The following is a 21,287-nucleotide window of genomic DNA, read 5'->3' as shown; positions in this document are numbered from 1 at the left end:
AAACATATTTTTGAATTAATTGAAAGGGAAAGACTTGAAGAGATTCCAGCTATACATGCTGTGATGTTTCCCAGATCTAAGGGCCTGTCAAAGACAGGCATGTCAGATTATAAAAATATTTTCAGCTGCTGAATTTTCACAACTGCTTCTTACTGCAGCAGCCTTAGTTTGAATCACTGCTGTGCACAGGGCTTCGTACTTATAAATCCGTGCATTTCAAAAATACTTGTACGCACCAGACCTATTTAGGACTTAATATTCACTGTTTGAATACAATTAAAGGGCATATTTTTGATACACAAATAGAGATTATTTATGTGATAAAATTGTACATATTAATTACATGCATGTGAATGACATCTTGTACAGTTTGGCATTTAAAGAGCTATCATACTCTAGTTTTTGCTTCCTTATCAGGCATGTTGCCTCCAATTCTTCTGACTTCCCCATAAATTCGGTTTTAGTTTAATTTAAGGTCCTGCATTAAGAACTGGGACAAAAGTAATCGACTGCTCCTTTCCCCAAAAACCAAATCCAGGCTGAAGCAACAGGAAAAACACAGTGAGGCCAATCTTGCCCATGTCCAAACACTTTAGAGAGAGGACTGTCCACTGTAACACCAGCGGAAATGGTGTTATAAATAAATCTACATTTTTAAATATGCCCATTCAGTAGAGTACAAAAAGCCTCATTTTTAATATTTGATTCTGACCCACAGAGTAAAGGACTTTCAGATTTGCAACTGAGTCTGACCAGAATTGAGAAAAGAATCTGCTGTGGAACCTTTATAACAGCAGCAAGACCACCAACTGTGAGGGGTCCTTGGTGCTCTCTGAGCTTGCTTGTTTTCTTGCAGACATTTCATTACCCAAACTAGGTAACATCACCACTGCTAGTAAGGAGTGTGTGTGGGGGGGGGAGGGGTGCTCTCAGTTGATATTTTTTAGTGGCTTGCCTGTCAGTGCTGGTGGAAGTGGTCTTAAGAGTTTCTTTGGTTGTTTTCTTGATTGTTGGTCTGATATTAATTTTGGAGTTAATCTAGGCCAGGGGTAGGCAACCTTGGCTCTTTTATGACTCATGGACTTCAACTCCCAGAATTCCTGAGCCAGCATGGCTCAGCTTGGAAACTTCTCCCTTTTCCCTCAGCAGGGCTGGCTCAGGAATTCTGGGAGTTGAAGTCCATGAGTCATAAAAGAGCCGAGGTTGCCTACCCCTATATTTAGCCATAGTTTCCATTGGGAAATGTGACCATCCTAGAACAAGCCAAGTCCAAAAACTCTTGAGAAATTACTAGAAGCCTGACACACTGACAAATGAACCATCAAGGGTCCCACAGACATAAACAATTTCTACATACTATGCAAAAAAAAAAGACAATTGAAAAGCCAAAAAGGGAACAAAAAGACTAAAACAATCCCGCTACCCAGCAATCAGCATCCAGGATGAGCATAGATTAACACCAAGATTAACATCAGACCAACAATGAAAGGAAATAACACCACAATCAAGGAACTGCCAAACAAACCCACAATAAACAGCCCAACCAAAGAACGTATAAGATCAATATTGGTGACAGGGCAAGCCACTAGAATAGGGTTCCCCAACCTTTCTGGCTTTGTGCACTGATGCGGGAGGGGGGAAGAGGGCTTGGTTTAGAGCAAGGGGGGAAGCATACACAGCTCCATTTGCATGAGTGACAGGCAAATGCATCCACCACCTCCCCAAATGCTTGCTCACTGCTCACACAAGTGGGGATGCACACAAGCACGCTCTCTGCCTTCTTCCATGGCCTGGTTCCGCACGGTTCATGGCCAGTACTGGGCCACGTCCCAGGGGTTGGGGACCTCCACGCTAGAATATAAACTGAGAGCAAACCACACACTCTACTAGCACTGATGATGTTACCTATTTTGCTAATGAAATGTCTGAAGAAAACAAGCAAACTCAGAGAACATCAAGGATCCGTCATTTCAACCCTGAATTACAAATTTTCTCCTTCATTGGTACAAACAATTGTAGTATACTTATCTTGCCTTAATAATAATAATAATAATAATAATAATAATAATAATAATAATAATAATAATAATAATAATAATAATAATAATAATAATAATTTAATTTGTATACCGCCCTTCTCCCGAAGGACTCAGGGTGGTGAACAGGGCAATAGAATTTATCTCTCCCACCCCAATGCCCAGTACATATACATGTTATAATGATATATGATATTCTATATTGTATTACGCAAACGCACACCATCTTACAACACTCCTCTGAGAGCCTGGGAAATATTTATAGTGGATAAATGGTTAAGAGAGAAAGCACCAGCATTTTCTACTTATGCTACATTCACTGTAAACATATGCATAATGACACAGCTTCAATTTTGCAAAGATTTTTCCTTCCTTCTACGGCTATTGCTGAACTCTTACAAATATCTCCGGTTACTTACAGAAGGTTTAAACAAGTGATAACTATTAAAGCAATAATAAAAATGGTATTATGGACCAGAATAATTTTGTTATCGTCTTTATACCTCCTGTGTCCAAAGTGGAAGCAAAAGTACAACGACCCAAGTATGGTGGCCTGGGTTATTTAAAGGAATGCTAATATGAAAAAAAATATGAATGTTGTAAACGCTCTTGTAAAAATACAGGGTAGTTCTTTTATTGTTATTGAGCCAACGACAGATTTCTGATACAAAGTATATGTTGCATATCTCCGTTAGAAAAATAAATGTTCAAAACAGACATTTCCACACTCAAACCTGGTCTACAACTCCTACCTTGTATAAACCTTCTAACAAAATGTAATGTGATGGCAACAGAAACACTAGGAGAGAAACCTGTGTTTGTCAACTGCTAAATGAAAAGAAGATGAGTTATCATCATGGAAATGTCATGAGCCTGCCAATGCCAGAAACTTTAGATCAGATCCTGCATCCCACACCTGCTGCTTCTTTCACTTTTGCTATGGAACAGATGGACCATCCAGCATCTTCTGAAACTACGGTATATATTAATGTTTAATTTCAACAGATTCTTTGGTTGATCTTCGTAATGAATTTTGTACACACGAGGAAAATATTCTTAACATCCTGATGATACCTTTGATATTCGTGGCTGCTCATAGCAAAGGTCAAAAAGGTCAGGATGGCAGTTGCAGCTGTGCAAAGTCTATCCATTTTGATATGTGTTGTGTATGACACATGCACCAAAGGGCAAGACTTCAATTGCACAGTTGCAGCACCATCTTGATGCCCCTTTGGACACCTCCGGTAGAAACTGTGGTTTCAAATGTGTCATAGGCATAAGATTTCCGTTCCTTTAGTTTACAAAAAATAACGAAGTAACTTTTAGAAAGTCTTCTCCATAAGTCTTTAGTTGTGTGCTAAGCCACAATGTTGCTTGACTTTGGTTATGGTTTATTCTATGAGCATAACACTGGTAGTTTAGAAACTGTTGTTAGGAACTCTTTCAGACTGATATCAATGTCTGAGTGATGTATTAGGTGCCACTGCTCAAAAAGTATAATGAACATGTATTAAAATAAATACAGTTAATATAATTAGATAATGCAACTAAACATTATCTCAGCCAATGTATTAAAAATTACTGACACACACACACACACACAAATGTATATACATGTATATAAATTGAGAATTCCTATTTTAACTCCAGGAGTTATATACCGTACAATATTTTCATGCACTATTATATAAGAGATGTCATCTTGAACACACATGCGCACGTGTGCACACACGCACACACACACACACAATTTCATCCCAGGATTTCCAGGACCTTTCAGAATAGTTCAAGAGAGTACATCAAGGCTCTCACCCTTTTAGCTCAACTGGAAATGCGCACAACCAAATCTTCCTTTAAAATTAATATTAAAATATGTATATCCTGCCTTCTGATTTATAATATCATTGACAAATAGTAAAAAAAATATAGGCAAATCATAAACTTTACGGATGGAGTGATGGCATGCACAATGATGTCTCATAAAGAATAGGGCGGGAGGTGGGAGTTATTTATCTGTGTGGACTCCAGAACATACAGATCGACTGCCTGCGTGCCCAGAATTTTTCATAAATATCCCACCGTGTATTACGTTATGCAGCCGCCATACATTAATTAGAGCATCCGACAGACACTGCAATGTGTTACACTCACCCAAGTGAATCTTCATTTTTCACATGCAGGGCCTTACTAATTAAAATCAGCTTTGCAATTAAACGTGGAAAATTGTGTTAAACTTTCAAGCATGGTTTTAAGGAGGTGGGATGGAGAGTTGGGCAAAATCAGGAGGAAGGAAGTAATTTTTTAGGGGGGGAAATCATGTCTTTATTTTCATGCAAATGAAACCCTCCCCTCTGCCTCTCCCCCCAATATCAAAAGAAGAACTGGTGAAAGGGAAGGTATGAGGATTTTCCCCCCTCCCCCGTTGCTTTCTTCCCCACCCCTGTATTATACATGCTTCTCTCTGTTGCAGAGGCAATATTTCCGCTATCTTCCTGCCAGTCCTTGGCCCAGTTCCAATGCTTTTAGTGAATGCTATCTGTCAAGGCATGAATAATACAGCCTCTAGGCTGTCGGCAGAATCCAAATGAGGCATACATCAGGAAGCAAGCACTCGACTTTAGCTCCAGAACATGCTCCTGTGAAGACAGGCAATTATTCACCCACGGCTGCAGTCATGGCAATCAAACCAGTGGGTGAAAAGGTATAAGAAGCACAGGGGGAGGGGAGAGGGGAAGAGAAATGGGCACAACAGCACAGAGAATTCGGCAATTCTCGCATAAGAAAGGATTTTCTCATCAGAGAGATACAGTCAGCTCACAGTTAAGAGGATGCTAGGGCAAACATAGCTATTCTATTTTACTTCATTCTTTATTCAGAGAATTAAACCTAAATGGATCAGTATTTACTTTTAAAAAAAAATCAGTTTCCAGGATTTATTCTCCCGCTTTTCTACCTTCTTTTAAAAAAGCTTAAATAGAAGAGAGATGGATTAAATAGAACATTTGATTTTTTAACTAGATAGTAAGATGGTTCTGTTGATTAAAAAAGGGGAAATGGGCCCAAAAGATGTCCTGGGGGAAAGGACTGGAAAAAAGGATTCTCAAAGAGGCAAAGAAAAGGAATGGCTGGTTTGCCACGATTCTCTCTTTCTCAAAAAAATAAAATAAAAAAAATCAGAAATAATTTCATAGCCTGTTTTATTTTTTTAAAAAAATCATTTTAAAAGATGATTCGGGGCAGCAAAAAGTATTCCACAAGCACTATACTTTGATGCCCTGTGCACATGACTTCCTCAATGTACTGTAGTTCAAATTATAGTGAATGTATATTTACATATGGGAGAAGAGACACCCGTTCTCACCACCACCATTCCAGTTAGTTCAGAGAGAACAAGCCTCCCGTAAAACGAAAACATGAGATGGGATAATATTATTTCAATGAACCTGAAATCATTTAAAGCATAAGTTCCTTAATAAGTCCAGTATAATTTTGCCTATTTTGTGCAATCAGTTAAAGGAGGCCCAGTTGTGTGTTCCAGCACTAGGGGAAGTTTGGCTAATGGCTGCAAACAGCACAACTTCCCTAAGCATAGTTTAGGCAGTAGATAATGTTTTGGGAGAGTTGCCCTTTCTTTGAGTTATAATCCCAGGACAGAGATATCATTAGACCTGGGAAAAAACACACAGAGAAAGACTTTTTGTCCCCTTCCCATCTTCTCAAAATCTCTCTACTACTGCTATCAACCCTAAGCGTCTTCCTCAGAAATTTATAGCTTCACTGGAATGGCCTGGCCACCCAAATTTTACTCCGCATAGTGGAATAAATCAGGACACTGGCCTTTCCTTATCCCCAGGCAAGGATCTACAGAGCCTTATCTCCAGTTGCTAAATGGCAATCACAAAAAAACAGGAATGCGAAATCAGGGAAGACAATGTTTCATTCCATCTGGACTGTCCCACTTGCTATCTTTAATCTTGTCTTTATTGGTTTTATTTTAATTTGTTTTTCTTTATTCAAGTTTTATTGGTTTTTCAATATTTACATATACATGTATTTGTGAAGCAACATGGTGGTTGGGTAGTGAAAAGTAACAAATAACAAGTTGTTTGTAAATAGTTCAGGTTGCATCAATAAAGATTCCCTCTCTGATTCTCTTAGTTTTCATATAGTCAAAGTGATCAAATTAGTACATTTCTAGATATGACCTAATCAATTAAGAAAGTTTTTAATGTAATTAGACTAATACATATCAAAATCCTGTTTTTTACCTAATTCCAATAAAATACTCTAAAGTGGCCTATAATATATAATTTAATTTAATTTAATAATTTAATTTCTATACCGCCCTTCTCCCGAAGGACTCAGGGCGGTGAACAGGGCAATACACAATAAAAATCAAATACAAAAATTAAAAAACCATTAAAAAACCATTAAACATCATGCCCATAAAATCAATACATATTAAGTTAAAACTAATTTTAAAAACCCAACCCCATCCCGTCAGACCAGGCCAGTTTGTTCGAAAAAGAATGTTTTAAGATCGCGCCGGAAGGAGCGAAGGTCGGGGGCCGTCCGGAGCTCAACCGGTAAGCGGTTCCAGAGGTCTGGCGCGCCCACAGAGAACGCTCTCCCCCTGGGGGGTCACCAATCGGCATTCTTTGATCGGCAGCACCCTGAGGAGGCCCTCTCTGTGGGAGCGCACTGGACGGAGGGAAGTTGACACCGGTCGCAGGTGTTGCCGTAGGTAATCCGGACCCATGCCATGAAGGGCTTTGTACGTCATAACTAACACCTTGAACCTCACCCGGAGAGCAACCGGTAGCCAATGCAGCTCGCGGAGCAGAGGTGTAACATGGGAGTATCGGGAAACTCCCAAGACGACTCGCGCGGCTGCATTCTGCACCAGCTGGAGTCTCCGGGTGGACCTCAAGGGCAGCCCCATGTAGAGAGCATTACAGTAGTCTAGACGAGAGGTCACGAGCGCATGAGTGACTGTGTGCAAGGCATCCCGGTCTAGATAGGGCCGCAACTGGCACACCAGGCGAACCTGGGCAAAGGCCCCCCTAGTCACAGCTCCAATATGCTCTTCCAAAGAGAGCTGTGAGTCTAGAAGGACCCCCAAGTTGCGGGCCCTATCTACGGAGGGTAATAGCTCACCCCCCATGGCCAATGATGGAATAATCGGAATTTCCCGGGATGCCGGCACGAACAGCCACTCAGTCTTGTCAGGGTTGAGTCGAAGCCGGTTCCTCCCCATCCAGACCCGGACCGCCTCCAGGCAACGGGACATCACGTCGAGGGCATCACTGGGGTGGTTTGGGGTCGAAATAAAAAGCTGGGTATCATCAGCATATTGGTGATACCCAACTCCAAAACCACGAATGATCTCACCCAGCGGCTTCATATAGATGTTGAACAGGAGAGGTGAGAGAACCAATCCCTGAGGAACTCCACAAATGAGAGGTCTCAGGGTCGATCTCTGCCCCCCTGCTAACACCGACTGCGAAGGTCCCAGGAGGTAAGAGGAGAACCACTGGAGAACTGTGCCTCCCACTCCTAGCCCCCTGAGACGTCGCAGCAGGATACCATGGTCGATGGTATCAAAAGCCGCTGAGAGGTCTAAAAGGACTAGGACAGAGGAACAACCCCTGTCCCGAGCCCGCCAGAGATCATTCACCAGCGCGACCAATGCCGTCTCCCGGGCCTGAAACCCGATTGGTACGGGTCTAGGTAGTCAGCTTCCTCCAAGAACAAAGGGAGCTGATGCGCCACCACGCTCTCAAGAACCTTCGCCAAAAAGCGAAGGTTGGAGACCGGACAATAGTTGTTTAAAATTGCTGGGTCCAAGGCAGGCTTCTTGAGGAGGGGTCTCACCACCGCCTCCTTCAAGGCGGCGGGAAAACTACCCTGACTCAAAGAAGCAGTAATCACTGCCTGGAGCCAGCCTCGTGTCCCATCCCGGGCTGCATAAGTCAGCCAGGAGGGGCACGGGTCCAACAAACAGCTCAGCTTCCCCATGATCTTGTCCACTTCTTCAGGGGTCACAGGATCGAACTCTTCCCAGTTTAAATCGACAAGACCGCCCGTATCCTCTTCGTCAGACTCTGCCCAGTCGGAGTCCAAACCGGTCCGGATCCGAGCGATTTTGTCCGACAGAAATCGACTAAACTCCTCGGCTCGACCCTGCAAGGGTTCCTCCCTCACCTCCTGATTAAGGAGAGAGCGAGTCACCCTAAACAGGGCGGCCGGGCGATTATCTGCGGACGCAATGAGGGTGGCAAAGTGGTTAGACCTAGCCACCCTCAATGCTGCGAGATAAGTTCTCGTAAACGACCTTAGTCGTAACCGGTCGGATTCGGATCGGCTGGACCTCCAACAGCTCTCTAGGCCCCGTCTCCGACGCTTCATATCGCAGAGCTCCATATAGAAGAAAGCTTACTTTTTGGGTAACCCACAATTCCCTAATTCAGTAAAGAATAATTCTCTTGTCTACAACATGGCTTTTCAAACGGTGGTACGCGTACCACTAGTGGTACGTGACTACCTGGCTGGTGGTACGCGGCGTCGCCTGCCTTCCCCCCGCTGCCTCCTCCCCACCCCCACCCCCGCGCTCTGCTCCTTTCCAGCTCACTTGCTGCCAGAAAGCATGCTGCTTGGCAGCAGCCTGCAGGAACCCTACAGAGGGCACGCGCAGGTGCAGAGTGAGATCCTGCCCTCTCCAGGGACTTGTTGTGCAGCAACTGGATTGACTTCTGATTGGCAATTCTTCGGGGCACACATGGCCGGGAAGGCGTGTTGGAGTCCCAGGTACCAGTAAGGCTATCAGCCTGCTCCTCCCCCATCGCCTGTCAGCCCCGGGAGAGCCCTGCGTGAGAGCCTCGCCGGCCACCGAACCCTGCCTTTCGAGTAGGAGCGGACTTGCCCTGCTTGCTCTTGGCTGCCTCTGCGGGTGCTGCTCTAGCGTGGAGAGGGCAAGGCCAGTCCCCATTCGGCCCACCATCCCTGGGAGAGTCCCACACGAGCACCTCGCTGGCCACCGAACGTTGCCTTTTGAGTGGGAGCGGCTGTTGAGCCCTGGGCTTGACAATCAACTGGGTTGGGGGGGGATCCGTGCAGCAACCCAGCTACCTGGCCTGCCAGCCGCTCATTGCTATGCCAATCAGCTGGGAGGCTGAGACTCTGGATTTGAGCCACCAACAGAGCGCAGTGCAGGGTAGATGCACCAAAGCTCACCCCAGAGCCTCTGCTGCCGGAAGCCTGCTTGCAAAAAGTGGGGCAGGCGGCAGCAGCTGCTCACGGCACTGGGCAAGAGCAAGCAGGGAAAGGCCACTATGAAGCCCCGGGCTCAAAAATCAACTGGTTGTGGGGGGGGGAATCCATGCAGCAACCCGGCTACCTGGCCTGCCAGCTGCTTGTTGCTCCACCGATCAGCTGGGAGGCTGAGACTCCGGATTTGATCTGCCGACAGAGCGCAGTGCAGGGGAGACGCACCAAAGCCAGCCGCTCATTGCTCTGCCGATCAGCTGGTTTGCTGCGCAGATTCCTCCCCCACACCCACCAAGTTAATTGTCGAGCCTGGGGCTTGATAGCGGCCTTGCCCTGCTTGCTTTTGGCCAGCGCTGTGAGCAGCTACCGCCACCTGCCCCACTTTTTGCAAGCCCCATTATGCTGCCATCGCAGGCTTCCGGCACTGGAGGCTCCGGGATGAGTGAGGTTGCCAGAATCGCGAATCAGCGTTTACTCAGAAATGCCGATCTCACCTCCTGCGCATCCTGCTTGCTTGCAGAAAGCAAGCTGAAAGCGAGTGAGCGAGATTGCCAGAATCGCAAATCGGCGTTTGCTCAGAAACGTCAATCTCGCCTCCTGCAATCTTCCTTGGTTTCAGCTTGCTTTCTGCAAGAGAAAGCCGGCCACAGGGCCAACTCCGTGAGTGCCGCTCTAGCATGGAGAGGGGGAGGCCGGTCCCTGTTCGGCCCGCCAGCCCTGGGACAGTTAAGTGGGCATCAGGTTTCTTGGTAAAAATGGATTTGGAAGGAAGGAAGGAAGGAAATGACAATGGGAGGGAGGGAGGGAAGGAGGAAAGGACAAAGAGGGAGGGAAGGAAGAAAGGAAGGAAGGAAAGAAGGAAGGGACAATGGGAGAGAGGGAGGGAGAGAAATAGAGAAGGAGAAAGAAATAGGGAAGGAGAGAGAAAAAGAAATAGGGAGAGAAAGGGAGAAAGGGAAAGAGAGAGGGAGAGAGAAGAAAGAGAGAGGGAAATAGAGGGAGAGAGAAAGAGAGAGAAATAGAGAGAGGGAAAGAGAGAGAAAGAGAGAGGGAGAAAGAGAGAGAGAAAGAGGGAGGGAGAGAGAGAAAGAGGGAGAGAGAGAAGGAGAGAGAGGGGGGAAGAGAGAAATTAAATTAGTAACATGGTTGTTAAGTGAATCTGGTTTCCCCACTAACTTTGCTTGTCAGAAGGTTGCAAAAGGTGATCACATGACCCTGGAACAATGTGACATTATAAATATGAATCAGTTGCCAAGTACCCAAATGTAAATCATATGACCCTGGGGATGCTGCAACGGTCATAAGTATGAAAAATGGTCATAAGTCACTTTTTCCAGTGCCGTCGTAACTTTGAACAGTCACTAAGCAAATTATTGTAAGTCGAGGACTACCTGTTTTTTATCTTTTTTTTGGTCATGCTTTTGACACCTTGCTGGGCGACGTGGTACTCGGACATTGCCTTATCCTAAAAGTGGTACAATGGGTGAAAAGGTTGAAAAGCCCTGCTATAGTCTATTCCATTTTTCTTGTTGTATCAGAATCTTGTAGATTTTTTCCTGTTTGTGTCAAATTATAATTCTTTTCCTTTGTTATTTCATCAATTTGATCATACTCTTCTAATTTGTAGTCTGTTATCTGATTTATTTGTTCATTTGTTGTTATTTCCTGGGTGTTTTTTAATTGTAGATTTAAATTGGAAATATGTTTATTTAAATCAGAGCTTTTCAACCAGTGTTACGGGTACCACCTGTGGTACATTGGCACCTGGCAGGTGGTATGTGACCATCCTAGAAAAGTGGTAGCAGGGGAAGGGAATGAGCTGAACCAGTGGCAGCACCGCACAAGCATGAGCAAGAGATGGCTGGAGCTGCAGGGCTGTCAGGGCTCAGCAGAAGCGCCAGGATCAGTGCTTCTTCAGGGCTGTCAGGGCTCAGTGGAAACACCAGGATCAGTGCCAGGCTCCAGCTGGAGCTCAGCACTGATCCTGGCACTTCTGCTGAGCCTAGAAGAAGTGCCAATCAGCTGGAATGTTGCAGCATCTCCAGGGTCTTGTGATTTACATTCAGATGCTTGGCAACTGATTCATATTTATGACGGTCACAGTGTCCCAGGGTCACTGGGTGCTGCAAACACCCAGCAGACGTGGGGGAATAAAAACCAAATACATACACACACCCCCCTGCTGCCAACCCTCAACAGAAATGCTCATAACAATGAAAACCTCGTACAGGAGGAAGAGCGCTGCTGGGCAGGCAGGCAGGTGTCTTGCTCGGCTGTGGATTGGGGGGCACTTTTTTCAGTGCCATTGTAACTTCGAACAGTCACTATGCAAACTGTTGTAAGTCGAGGACTACCTGTACTTCATCACTTTTTTCCTTCTCTTTTTTTTTAGTCATCAAGTTTTTGACACCTTGCTAGGCGACTGGTGGTACTCGGATGTTGCCATATCCTAAAAGTGGTACAATGGGCGAAAAGGTTGAAAAGCCCTGGTCTACAAAACTTACATTGTTCATTACAAATCATTCTTATGATTTAATAGTAAATTCTAGTTTTCATCTTAACAAATCACCAATTGTTAGAAAATTTTTTTGTCTTAACCATTCAGCACTTATTAAAATACTATCTTATATTATAAGATTCTAAATTCTATAGTATAATTTAAAGTTTTATTCTAAAAGCTTAATTTTGTTTTCCTTTAAAAATCTAAAACCTAAATATGAAATCAGGTTTTTTTTAAGATTCCCCTTCGTCCACCAAAAAAGATTTTTTAAGTTCTGTCCTTAAAAATCCCAAAAAGAGAGACAAGTCTAAATCTTACTCTCGCCTTCCTTTTGTGCCAATCAGGCTTCCACCTTAGTGTCTTTAAATTCTCAGATGTGTCTCCCTTTCTTCCTCCACCTCTTATTTGAATCCACAGAGACGATCCAAATGACAGTTTTGCCAAGCTGGTGTCCCCTTTATAATCATTGAGATATTGCTTTAATAGCTCAGTTTTTGATGTTTGATGTAATTCTTGTTCCATTTCCATCTGGGTTAGGTAGAATGTAGTAGCTAATGTTGTTATTGTTTGATTAGCTGGATCCTCAACATACTGTATTTGAAGGACTTTGATATCTTCACTCTTAATGTTGCTTTCTTCGGGTGTTGTTGTTTTTTGAACTGTAAGTTTTGTAGTTAAAGTTAGAGTTTGGACTTCAAAGTTATCTGTAGGCTGCGTTCATTAGTGTTTACAGCTAAGTCTTCCATGGAGGCTATTTTAATAGGAGTCAGTAATTTTCCACCTCCAATGCTCCTAAAAGTTGTTTTCAGTGCCAGGTGTTCCCACACTTGTCTTTGAAGATAATATCAAGGACAACTCTGTTATTCAGTCAGCTGTCAGAATAAGCAAAAGGTTTACTTGCAATTCCAGGTTTAGCCACAGGATGTCATCAGTAGCATATAGAATAAGTTGTAAAATTCTTTTTTCCCCCAAATTAATATAAAGCTTTTATATAATTAGTCCATTCTTTTTTCCTTAGTTCACATCTTAAACAGAAAATAGGGTAGTAGATCCTCACAAAAATATGAGCTTTTTAATAGGTAGGAATGAGATTGCTTAGTTTCTTTGCTTAATCAGATGGTGTGTGTTTTCTTTCTTTCTTTGCTTTAAGGCTTAAAATGTTATTCCCCCAAGTATACAAAAGCTGTTTTTTTTTCAAAAAAAGGGGGGAGGGGAGAAAATTTCCAGAAAAGTCCCACAGGGAGCCAGTTAGGGGGATAAAAAAGGAAAAGTCTCACCCAAGTCCTTCAGATTGCTTCATTGTGCTAGATGGTGCTCTGGCTTTCGACAGGGAACGTCTTAATGATCGGCCATGTTGATGGCCAGTGTCTTCTTCTTTGGGCCAAAAGGAGCTGCTCCGGATTCAAGCACAGGCTGCTACCCTTCCACAATCACAGGAGGGCCTCCTTGCGGTGGTTGCCCCTCCAGGGCAACTATCGGCCCTTTTCAGGGTCCTCCAATGAAGAAAGATCGGACGGCAGGGAGGGAGGTCTCTCTGAGCGTCCAAAAGTGCCGCATGTGCAAACCGGAAGCCTATTTTAATTTGTTTTGATTTGAGTCATTGAGACTCAGATGGCATAGAAGTTTAATAAATAATCACAATAATTTCATCAGCCACTGCTTTAGGGCAAAGCCGGTTTCTACCAAGGGATGATTCAGTGGACATGTTCCTTAGTGGCTTTATTGTAAGCTCCTTGGCAGCGAGTAGGAAAGAGCACAAGTACCAGTAGTAGCAGCAATAGCTTTAACTTTTTAATTGAAGTGTTGGCACATTTCACAAACTTTCTCCTTGAGTGCACTGACTTTAAAAGAAGCTACATACAGGTAAGCTGGCATAGACTTGCCTGTATAATCACCTTATTCTTTGGAAGGAGATTTGCTTCAGCACCTCCCAAAGATACTGCCAAGGAAGCAGTAGGAAGTCTCTTATACCGAGATAATATCTAATAAGGATGACTTTTTGCCTAGACATGTCCTTATTTATTTATTTATAAATAAAACTTTACTTATAAAATTTATAGTCCACCCATCTTCCTTAATGAGTTTTGTCTTATTAATTATGGCTTATTGTTATTTGTCACTGGACATCATATTTGGTGATTTAAACTATCATCTAATATCTCAGTGAAAAATGTACATGTTGGTACATTTGTCCTCAATCTCCCTAATTCATTTTCACTTGATTATCCTGGGTTCCAAGGAAAATAGTTTCAATTTCCTCCGGTTTATCCAACCTGGGAGTTTTATTTCGCTGTGAAGTCAAAGCAGACATTCTTCCTTCCATGTGCAGAAAGTTGGAATGTCAAGGAAGTAGCAATTCAGGTTAAAGTTCCTTCCTCTCTCTTCCTGTGTTTTTACCAACAAGACAGAGAAGATTCAGACCAACTGAATTGTTTAAAGGTTTTCCTGTTCCCCAATACTTCTCTACTTACAGCAAACTAAGAATATCAGAAAATGAAGGGAGTTATTTCATTTATTAGATGTACATGGCTACCCATCTCACCTTAGTGAAAAGGGAGCTTGAAGAACATATAAAAGTAGAGTTAAAAACATAGAAATCCCAAGAATAATAAGAGGAAGTTCTAATTTAGGAGACGAAAGATGGGTATAAAAATTACTGACATAATTTCATTTCATTTTATACGTATTGCTTTTGATTTTCTACAAATGTAAAGTAACATTGAGAACAAAGAGGTATTTGCAATGTATTGATTAAAAAATAAAACATTATTTAAAACAAACATTACATTAAAACTGTAACTTGAGAACTTCTTTTTGTAGTCATTAATATGAAATGAAAGAATACACTTAATTTTAAAAAATCTTCAAAAATTCACATGGTAATGTAATTCAACAAATAGCTTGATTTTGTCAGAAGTTAATATTTAATTGTATAAATCAATCATCTTTATAGTGGTTGTGAGTTGACAAAAATACAATTAGCAAAAAACAGAATTAAGTAAATTTATGTCTGTTCTAACTTAATGAATCGCTTTGTTTTGTACTAGTGTACCTACTTATAAAATGAAAAAAAATCTTTTCAGATTGTACTTGGAAAGGCATTCTTCAAGGTGGGGTATAATTTTTTAAAAAAGTGAATAAATTATAGGGTATAATTTAAAAATTATACAGGGTTTTTTAAAAAATTCCCAGGCTATTGAAAAAAATACAGACTTAGATCCTAAATCATTATACTGTTCACAAATATTATGTACTTTTTAGGAGATGCATCTTTATTTCAGCATTACCCTTAAGATCATGAAATCCCAGAAACAGACATCAAGGCCACATTAGCATGGAGACAGAAAGCAGAAAAAACAAGAGTTAAAGAAGATGGACTCTGTGCAAAAAAAGTTGTATCTTCTAAGCCTGTAGCTCTGAGGCAAAATTATTCCATTTTTTCACATTTTGACAATGTCTAAAAAGACATTCCTTTCATTCCATAATTCTGATTGTGTGAAATCATTTATACCATAAAGGATTTATATCACTTGCCCTCAGTGATATCAAATGAACTATTGTATCATAGTTAGACTGCATGGTTATCATGTCTGAACAGAACTGAGTTATATGCATAAGAAGCATGGAATCAGGGCACTGCTGCTCTTTCCAATTTCCTTGCAAGCACTGACTCTAAATCTCATGCTGAGCAACAATATCTTCAGGTCTTTTTCTTGCATTCACTTGAAAATGAATTAAAAAACTGTCATGCAACTAAGAACATAGTTTGCCTGTCTGCAGAATTTGTTCTGATTTTTTGTTATTGTGTCTTTCTAGGCCATGATTCATATTATGAAATAAAAAATAAATATCAGTTTATTTTATTCAACTTATTCTTGGTGCTCCAAGGAACAAATGTATTTATCTGCATATAACTTATAACTCTGCTCCCATTTTATGTCTAAACTAGGGTACTCATCTTAGGATTGGACTGTGTGCCCCGGTAGTTATTTCAAAAGACTTTGTGGTTAAGAATGTAGAGTTAGCAAAGTTTGTATTGATTTCTTTATTCATTCCATCTTTCCATCCCAATTCTGATGAACTTAGAGATTTTGAACTCTAGCATTTGTGTAGTTTATTACAGGATTGGGGTTTTATTGATTCCTTTAATACAATATGCATATACATATTAGAAACTGATGAACATCTGGGGTACTACACATCCATATTAACGTGCATGACAAAAACAATTTTCATCCTCCAATCAATGTATTCTCTTCAATGCTTTTCTTTTGCAATAAATATGGCCACTGTTGATGTAAAAGCAGGGATGAAGCTGAGAGGCATAGCATATTATATATACAAATTATGTATGCATGACTACTCTGTTCCATGTTTAGACACCAAAATCAAACCAATGGAAAATGCATAGCAAAATTTTCTAGGCATTCTTTCTGGCAACTTCACCCACCTGCAATGACAAATAGCACGCGCCATGACTTGATAATGGAGAAACTCTATTCCCTAAATTTAGTTTTAATTGCTCTAATTGCAAGACTTTGAAATATAGCTCAAAAGAAATGGTATCAAGACCTGATGCACTGAGGAGTTAATAATATCCATGAATCTAAATAAAATGGGTAGAAAACACTTAGGGAATACGGGCTACTTTGTTTATGATCCAACCCTGTGTTAAAAGTATTTTTACCCATTAATATCCATAAATCTATATGCATTAAATTTCATACTCAGTAGAGCTGCCAGTTGTTGTCTTGATAATTGGGGTCTTTTGAAAAATTTGAAGGCAGCTTTCAATATCTGTGATAAATATCTGAAGTTTGAATTAGGCATATATTAAAACCGTTCCTCTGAAATCATCTACACTCTTTCACTTAAAATACAGAAATAAATATTTTGCTCTGCAAATGTATAAATAATACAATCATCTATACAAAACATGGTAAAATTAAAACATGAATAACAATCACAAATGTGTAATTCACAATTATATTAGACTATATTTCTTAGTACTAATTCTGATCAAATCTATGTGGCATTCAGCGGTGGTCCCTGGATATTTTTCCTACAATGTAACCCTAGCCCTGAACTTTTTGTGCTGAAAACCCTGTGTTTTTATTTCACTTAGGAACCAGATTAAATGACAGTAGTCATGCCAGCTGGAAAGAAAAATATGTCAATAGTCATATTTTAATTTGCTATTTAAGTTTGTTAGAACTGCACACCCTGCCTAATGGTAGAGGAGAAGTAGGGATGCCTTCAAAGAAATGATATTTTATGCTGCTGGTCTCCAGGGAGTGCCAATATGATTAATATGTCCAATTAGAAATAAATTTGATCAAAAAGCTAGGAAAGGACAATTGTGTTTCCTTCTTTGATCATATTATAAAATCTCAATTTCTGGGAGAGAAAGTAAATGATTAGAACGTTAGAATAAAATGAGACTGCAATTAAGTGCAAAGGGGGTGGTGGTGGAAGAATGCAAGTGCAAAAGAATTTCTTGACTATACTATCAGTTTCTAGCCATTACAACTAGGACATTAAGGCAGTCAAGTCAGGTAACTTGCTTATTAGATGCCTTCAGTTTAATCCATCATTAGCACACAATCTCTCTCTCTCTCTCTCTCTCTCTCTCTCTCTCTCTCTCTCTCTCTCTCACACACACACACACACACACACACACACACACACACATTACCTTCTGTGTCTTGCATATTTGCCACTAACATGACCACTGCCATCACAGCCAGGAGTAGGGCAGCTATAAAAAAAATGAATTAATTATAAAGGTTTCTACATGCTGCATAGAAATTGTATTAAATGCAGGCAATAGGTGTTACAGAGATGGAGGGCAACAAAGAGAGAGAAAGAAAAAAATCAAATAACTGAAGGAAAAAGGGAGGAGGGGATGCTTTTTATTAGCAAATCCCAGGGGAATTAATTTCATCAGTGCAGCAGGGCATGAGCAAGCCACCAATGAACTTGAAAGTGCATTATACCCATTAAAAGACATGAATTTTCTAAATTGCTAATGGGGATACATTTTACACTCAGCACACTAACCTGAACAGCTCTTGTATGGCTGGTTCCACGGGAACTGCAGAGAGATGGAAAATATATAAAAATTTATCATCTATTACAAGTACTCCCCCTTCTGCTGAAAATTGCCCAAAAAGGCTGTAAGAAAAGCAAGGGTCACCATGCATCATGCAAAGAGATTCTGGAGGATGAAGGTCACCCTGAGCAGGGGGGGGCCTTGAGTGATTTACTGAAGCAAGAGACATACCTCGAACACCTTTCGACCGTGTGCGATGGCGCTTCTCGTCTGCCTCCACCTCCATCTGGGAATAGATTAGCAGTCAGTCAGTGCTCTTATCCTTCATGCACAGACTATCAATGCACAGACAGATACGGGCTCTGTATTTATTGACAATATTTTAATTCCATTTTATCCTGCAAGTAAACAGCCTGCACTGAAGGGGATTTTTTTTAAAGGCTCTCAATATTTGTTTGAGAACAAAAACCCACAGGGTAATTTCTTATATTAACTGTGTGTGCTGCCTTTCACAACTCTTTTATGCTTCTCTTTTAAACTTTCTTTAATGGCAGCCCAATATCGGCAGAGTACAACTGATTTTTTTGCAACATGAAACTTCTGCCATATTGTACTAGGAGACTTTCAAACAAGATTTTTTTTTGCAAAAGAAGAAGGAAGGGAGGAAACACAATGGGATATTGAGAATTGAAGTATCTTTTGGGTTTTCACTATAGAAAAAAGAAAGAATCTGTCTACTATAAATATCTAAATAAATTATTCCTTATATATTTATACATTGTAAATAACTTTAAAATTGATTGCCAGTTGGCACAGTCTTAGGAACACCACCGTCTGCTTTGTAACTAAGGGAACATTATTTACAAACATTGGGAAGGAGAATATCAGATCTAAAATGCAAAAAAAGGTGTTTCCTTCTATTGTAAGTGTAATTTTTCAGTGGTTTGCTCTGCCTTAACCCATTGAGATCAATCTTCTTGTGGGGTACTATTACTCCACATGCCTACTTTTTAATAGCTTCTTTCAAACGCCATGCCTTCAGCCCTGCATTTGTTACAGAAGTGAGGAACCTTTTTGGTGACAGTCCCAAATGTTTCAAAAATGCTGGCAAAGAAAGAGGTCAAGCTGTCCTGATCAGGAACTGCTAATAAATCAGAGACCTTCAGACTGTACACCACAAAACTCGATTAGTGGACTAGGACTTGACAGCAGTCTTAGAATCACATCTCAACTAGATACAAATATAAATTGCAAGAAAGAATGGAGCTAAACAGAGTTGTTGATTGTCCATTATTAGGATGCACTTTTCTCAATTGCAGTCATTCAAATGCATAGCTTTTTCTTCCCACTCTCCCCATGAATTCATGGATCATTTCTCTTGCTGTTTGAATCTGAGGACTTGAGTATTTACATAACTACGACTCTGGCCTGGGAACCGTCTTGGCTTAGTCCTCGCCTCTTACAGCTTACTCTTTTACTCTTTATATGTTTGGATATACTCAGTGAGTCTTTTTCCCTCTTACATCCTGACTTCAAACTCTTTGTGTAGTTAGCTCAGTATTGGGGCAGAATTTATCTCAACCATGAGCTGCATGGCACATTTCAGCAGTGGGGGATACAGGACCATTCCCTAACTTTCAATGCTCGGTGTTCATGGTGGTAAGAGTTTGGGCTAAGTTGGTTTTCATTCTTTGTTTTGAAATGAGCAACCAGATGCCAATGACAGTTTACTAGATAGCTATCACAATTTTATACAAAAGTTCAGAACTGACTTTGACAATTCCACCAGGAAAGCAACTGCTAATCAGGAGGAAAACATGACTATGCAGCAGATTTTCAGTTGTATATCAGGGATGCGTACTGGATTGATTTTGCCCTGATTGACCAGTTTTAGGAAGGCTTTTCTGATGAACTGGGGGATGAATTAGTGTGACAAGGCTCATCAAAAACCTCGAGAAAGTCATTCGACATTGCATGATGATTAATGGCAGGCTAGAGAAGTTGAGGGACAATGGAAATAACCTAAGATGACTTCACATACTTTCTTCAGGCTTCTCTCCCATCCACCCCCGCCCCTCCCTTTGCCACCTTGCACTCCAGTGGCATGCAATCCATACAAAAAGGAGACAACGAAAAGATCCCTATATTCAGCAGAGAAACAACAAACATGACATCTGAGAATATGTTTTTGTTGCGGTGCACTTGGTCCCTTAGTATTGTCTTGCCTTGCCAAGTTTCCTTGCTCTGAATCAGCTTGAAAGTGGTATACCTGAACAGATCTAGGACACCTTGTGAGTAAAACATCTAACACCTTGACTTTGGGAAACATCACAGGAGCAAAGCAGCCCCCCATTAATTAAGAAGACTTTGGACTTCTAATACCAGGCAATTGAATTTTATAATCCCTATTAGCCTTTGTGCCTCCATAGGCATGGAAGTCTGACTTATTATTTCTTTTGGTTGATTATTAATTTCACAGATGTGATGACTGTATAGCAGCTGGGCTTGAACACAAAACTGTTATTGGAAATAGTCAATGGCAGACAGAAAGAAATAATCCACAATCATACATCACACAACCCCTTGGGGGCTGAGAATAAATATCCAGGAAGATGTATCACAACTATATTTGACTACTCCCCTGCACTCTCCAATTGTTTTAGACACAGATTGTTTCCCTTGACAAAAAGCCAACACTAGTTGCAGGTATTTAACAGTTTCATCTTCTCTTCTGCGCTGCTCTGCACTTCCTTCCTTGCCAGAAAAGTATGCAAAATTTCCCAAGATGAAGCAGTGATTTTTGCCTCCACCTCAAGGATGTGACTTTGCTATCAAGTGGTTGCCTGAAGCCCAGATCTAAGCCAGAAGGCAATATGCCAGGTCTCCTCAAAAGTAGCGCCTGTAAAAGAATTTTTGGACAACAATTGAAGAAAGTATTTCTTCATCTTTTACATCTTCAGCATTGTTCTTTTTCTAAAACAATGACATCAGTTCTCCACCCAACCAGATCAATGGACATTTCAATAGACAGATCAATGCCTCTTGAATTTTATTTGGCAAGGAAAAAAAGCCAGAATTAGACTGAAAATGCTACAAGAAGCGAAAGAAAAAGGAGGATTTGGGCTGCCAGATTGGGCTCTATACTATCAAGCATCTGTGTTAACATGGTTAAAAGAATGGATAACCCTTAGACATAAAAGGTTACTATACCTAGAAGGGCATGACCAACAACTTGGATGGCATGCCTTCCTATGGTATGGGAAGAATAAAATACATATAAACTTTCAAAACCACTATATAAGAAACACACTTCTTCTAGAATGGGAAAATGTGAAAGCAAAAATTTATATGAAAATACCTGGATGGCTTTCAACAATGGAAGTGTTTGTTCACCCAAACCTAATTAACTATGAGAAAATTGTGACTTATAAAG

At 41.0% G+C, this 21,287-nt stretch overlaps 1 protein-coding gene across 2 annotated transcripts in view; it reads right to left on the bottom strand.

The window, feature by feature from the left end:
• Window positions 1–18,140, bottom strand: part of MYT1L (myelin transcription factor 1 like) — a gene marked incomplete at both ends in the record, with an annotated part of 134,876 nt that extends 116,736 nt beyond the window's left edge. For both annotated transcript variants that reach the window (XM_083353646.1, XM_083353647.1), the window contains 3 exons: window positions 17,498–17,560; window positions 17,863–17,896; window positions 18,086–18,140. In XM_083353646.1, the coding sequence (XP_083209772.1) occupies window positions 17,498–17,560; window positions 17,863–17,896; window positions 18,086–18,140 (152 nt within the window). The remainder of the gene's footprint in view (window positions 1–17,497; window positions 17,561–17,862; window positions 17,897–18,085) is intronic.
• Between the last annotated feature and the right edge of the window lie 3,147 nt (window positions 18,141–21,287).

Source organism: Vipera ursinii (assembly GCF_947247035.1).
Source record: "Vipera ursinii genome assembly, chromosome: 1".
Classification (NCBI taxonomy): Eukaryota; Metazoa; Chordata; class Lepidosauria; order Squamata; family Viperidae; genus Vipera; species Vipera ursinii.
The sequence above is the reverse complement of the archived record's forward strand: the minus strand, read 5'-3'. Positions and strand labels throughout refer to the sequence as shown.